Below are 4,813 nucleotides of genomic sequence, written 5' to 3'. Positions count from 1 at the left end.
GAGGTATACCTATGATGAAAATTACAGGCCTCTCTCATCTTTTTAAGTGGGAGAACTTGCACAATTGGTGTCTGTCTAAATTCTTTTTTCCCCACTGTATATACACACACACACACATTTATAAATTCAATATATATATTATTTCATTTCCATTTAGTTTGTTGTAGTAAAATAACTCCAATTAAATAAAACTAAAACTTAATAAAATACCTATACAGAGATAATAAATTCAGACATAATTTAACTCAAAATAAATGACTAATACAAATCAAACGACAGTAGTTTATCAGTAATCCTTACACATAGTAAGAAATGGCTATAAAAACTGAAACGGAAGTGAAACAAGTAGTAGGAAAGAGGAGAAATAAAAAGCGATACTTACCCTTTGCCGGTGTCCTGCCCTGTAGAGTCGATGGTCTTTACCCTCTTCGGTCTTCACACAAGGAGGCAGTCACTGTTAAACTAAGCTTTTTTTTTTTATACCCGTCTAACAAAATACTTAATTCAGCTGGACACACTTTCCTTATTTTTTCCACAACAAATGGCCAAGCAAGCGCAGACACTGACAAGATACGCAATACAGAACGAGACCAAACGCGATATCAGCACGTCTCCACACAGTAAACAAAACAAGCGTTTCCTAGCAACGACAACTGCACTAAACACTAACGAGACAAGTAAATACACTTACGAGCTGCTTTTAACTTCCGCTGATAAAGACTGCTTCTTTCAAAGAGTATTTCTTTACACTGTATTCTGCTGGCGCTTGAACACACTTTCCTTATTTTTTCCACAACAAATGGCCAAGCAAGCGCAGACACTGACAAGATACGCGATCCAGAATGAGACCAAACGCGATATCTCATTCAGATTGAGGGCTTGAGGTTTGTGTGTCCTACATGACTTTTACAATTGACTTTACTGAGCTGTGACAGGTATACAGATACATTTGAATGGCTGTTGATGGAGAAAGATGATGTTTACAAGTCTAACCAGCAAAACCATGATCCATGATGATGGTTCAGACAAACAAATAGCCCCAAACTCATGTAATTGGAGTCAGTGTTGCAATGTCTGTCTGCTCAAACAAATTGCAATTCAATTTGGTGTTGCAATAGTCACAGAAATTGCGTGTTGCACCTATAATGACTGTATGGTTTGTAGCCTGCAGTGAAACTTGGTTTATCATGGTTTTGGTTCACATTAAAAAAAGTTCTAACTCTGTTTTTCTTTTTTTGTGCCCTCCAAACTGGTCCTGCTACGTACAGCATTCAGTCTTGACACAGAACAGCCAGATTATGACCTGGACTCTGAGGACGAGACATTTGTAAATAAACTGAAGAAAAAGATGGATGTGGGAGCCCTGCAGTTTGAAGAGATGATCGACCGGCTGGAGAAAGGAAGCGGACAGCAGGTACCAGAGGCAGGCAGAATTGGGAATAGTCAGAAGATTTGGATTTTAATCATTGTTGAGCTTGTTTTTAATGGTTGTTATGGTACTGATCTGTACTCTTAAGGTGGATTTTAGAGATGCACCGATTGCAATTTTCTTGGCCAATTCCGATTTCCGAAGTGTGACCTGCCGATACCGATTTTTGCCGATTACGATTTTCTTTTGAAGAACTATAATTGACAGCATATACAAACAAAAATCTCCTTTTTTTTCAATGCAAAACATTATTTTAAATAATCTTTTATCAAGTTTCAATTAAGTCAGTTAGAATAAGACACTGTGCAGTTGCTACTATTCAAATGAAATCGGTATCAACAAACTGTCTTTCCACTGCAGAGGAAACAGAAGCTGCATCTGAAGTGGTGTTAGATGTATTTACAAAGACAGTTTAATGAAGCTGAGAGGTGCCATAAATGAATTTGCACCGCAAAATTGTAAACGTATAAGTAGTTATAAGATTAATGTTTTAAATACTTTTTTGAACATACAAATAAGAGATGTTGGGAAAAATGCAATGATACTTTTAAATATGAAACCAAACCACCAGTAGGTGGTGGCAAATTACTGTTTTAATAAGGGAGTCATTTATTCAGCCGATTCATTCAAATATTTATGAATGGGTCACTGAATCATTGACTCACTCGATTCGTTCAAAAACTTAGATTCATTCAGTAACAAAACACAGCTGTGTTGCTCGGAGACACAACAGTTCTGCTCTTGCTTTAATTGGAACGATTTTCGTCAGTGAAATTGAGCAAAAACAGTCAATATTGTGTCTAAAATGTAAGCCACTTAATTTTAACTTGTTTATTGAGCTACTATTGTATAAAATCAGTGTCACATTGCAGTCATGCTGATATTTGGGGAAACATCTTGGTTGTCATGTTGCTTACCTATATAATAGCTATATTGTAAATATCTAACACAAACTTGTAAAATAAATTTTAATGGGCATAATTAAGTGTGAAAATAACAGAAGGATATACAGTGAAATTATTCAGAGACCAGATATAATTTGATATTTTTTTACTAGTGGGTGCAGTCAATATTGTGTCTAAAATGTAAGTCACTTAATTTGAACTTCTTGTTTATTGAATACTACTATTGTATAAAATCAGTGTCACATTGCAGTCATGCTGATATTCGGGGAAACATCTTGGTTGTCATGTTGCTTACCTATATAATAGCTATATTGTAAATATCTTCTTTTTTTTTTTTTTCTAACGCAGACAGTATAGAGCAATTATAGGTTTGCAAACATTCAGGATGCGCGCGCATCATGGTTGCAGAAAACACGGGAGAGAGAACCTTTAGGGCTAGAGAATTTTACGGATACGGTACAAAATAGTTAGGTTTAAAATTATTATAAATTATATTGATTAGATATCATTTTCAAAATGTTCTCCGCATATTACAAGAGCTTGTCACCCAGCGATGATAAACTGTTATTCAACGAAATTGACGTTAGAGAGTGGGATAGTCTTACAGATCCGAAACGGGGATGACATTTTTTGTGGGCGGAGCCTATCTGGAGGCAGAAAATGACGGTTTTCAAGTGGCAGTCTATAGAGCCATGGTATAAAAGAATTAAAAAAAGGTAAATATTTCAAAATTCAGACTTTATTCTTGCAATTCCGAGATTATCTCACAATTCTAATAAGGAAAAACAACTCGTCATTCTCTTTTCCCCTCGGCTCTTCTGGCTTTTTTCCCTCATATTTGACACTCACTATTTTTGAGTTAAGTCGAGTTATAAAGTCCGAATTAGGAGATATAAACTTGCAGTTGCGAGAAAAAAAAGTCAGAATTGTGAGAAAATAAATAAATGTTATGTAATACGGTACAAAATAGTTAGGTTTAAAATTATTATAAATTATATTGATTAGATATCATTTTCAAAATGTTCTCCGCATATTACAAGAGCTTGTCACCCAGCGATGATAAACTGTTATTCAACGAAATTGACGTTAGAGAGTGGGATAGTCTTACAGATCCGAAACGGGGATGACATTTTTTGTGGGCGGAGCCTATCTGGAGGCAGAAAATGACGGTTTTCAAGTGGCAGTCTATGGAGCCATGGTATAAAAGAATTAAAAAAAGGTAAATATTTCAAAATTCAGACTTTATTCTTGCAATTCCGAGATTATATCTCACAATTCTAATAAGGAAAAACAACTCGTCATTCTCTTTTCCCCTCGGCTCTTCTGGCTTTTTTCCCTCATATTTGACACTCACTATTTTTGAGTTAAGTCGAGTTATAAAGTCCGAATTAGGAGATATAAACTTGCAGTTGCGAGAAAAAAAAGTCAGAATTGTGAGAAAATAAATAAATGTTATGTAAAAATGTTAATAGTAAGTTTTAAATCATATTTCATGCTGTAACTGTAGGGCTAATACAATACATCCCCTATGAACAGCATATGTGAATATTATGTAGACCTATTGTTTAAATCGAATTTATACTTTAAAAGTAATCATAGCAGTTTTCATCCATAGTATGTCCATTTAAAAGTCTGCGTTTAGCTTCAAATGTCGTCTTTGACGACCGTATTCTATAAAAATTATTTGCATTCCGATCTTGACATCAAAAGGCACAATTTTTTTTTCCTTTTATTCCATGGATTTTACCCATTTACCTCCACTTGTTCCCAGTGTTTTTCTGCAACCACTATGCGTGCGCAGCTACAAGTGATGTAACCGGGACGTCTACTCTGAATTGGTCTATACATGTATACATTTCTGTGAGTTACTTGTGCTGTTGTGCTCATTTGTTTTGATTTCTGCACGAGTCTCTCTCTCTCTCTCTCTCTCACACACACACACACACACACACACATCAGACAGGTTGCGCGAGTCTCATCTGGCATGACATAAATACATCAGTCTTCGTTAACACTGAATGCAGTAAAACCATTCTCGTGCTAAATTTTTTAGTGGCCAAGTTTCAATGCTTCCCTAGTTATTTTTGCCAATTGACGTTTTATTCAGGCTTTTTTTCCGGTCAGGCAAGTAAAATTCTCTCTCTTCCTCCTCAAAAAAAAAATCTACTTGGCCCAGAGAAGCATTAATCGAGCCCTGTGGTTCCCCCACGGTTTACTTTGGTCCTACACATATTACAAATTGCGAACTTTGTATCGTCTTCACTCACAGTGAAGAACTTCCATGCAGACGACATATTTATATGCAGATGTGAGCGTAGCTGTGACGGCACAACAGTCACCGGTCCAGGCCGATCATGCGGAAAATCAGCTGGTTCCGGTCTCTGGCCAGTCAATCGGTGCATCTCTAGTGGATTTTATTTGATGACCGTTCTGTAAAAACAATAATACAGTATAAATAGCAGGTAGCTTTATATATATA

At 36.0% G+C, this 4,813-nt stretch overlaps 1 protein-coding gene across 3 annotated transcripts in view; it reads left to right on the top strand.

Annotated features, from left to right (window-relative positions):
- The window catches only part of LOC107557801 (enhancer of polycomb homolog 1-like), an 18,824-nt gene that overhangs the window by 8,027 nt on the left and 5,984 nt on the right, over positions 1-4,813 (top strand). For all 3 annotated transcript variants that reach the window (XM_016241352.1, XM_016241351.1, XM_016241350.1), the window contains exon 3: positions 1,269-1,414. In XM_016241352.1, coding sequence (XP_016096838.1) covers positions 1,269-1,414 — 146 coding nt within the window. The remainder of the gene's footprint in view (positions 1-1,268; positions 1,415-4,813) is intronic.

This window comes from Sinocyclocheilus grahami, unplaced genomic scaffold (genome assembly GCF_001515645.1).
Source record: "Sinocyclocheilus grahami isolate Dianchi unplaced genomic scaffold, SAMN03320097.WGS_v1.1 scaffold620.1, whole genome shotgun sequence".
Taxonomy (NCBI): Eukaryota; Metazoa; Chordata; class Actinopteri; order Cypriniformes; family Cyprinidae; genus Sinocyclocheilus; species Sinocyclocheilus grahami.
The sequence above is the reverse complement of the archived record's forward strand: the minus strand, read 5'-3'. Positions and strand labels throughout refer to the sequence as shown.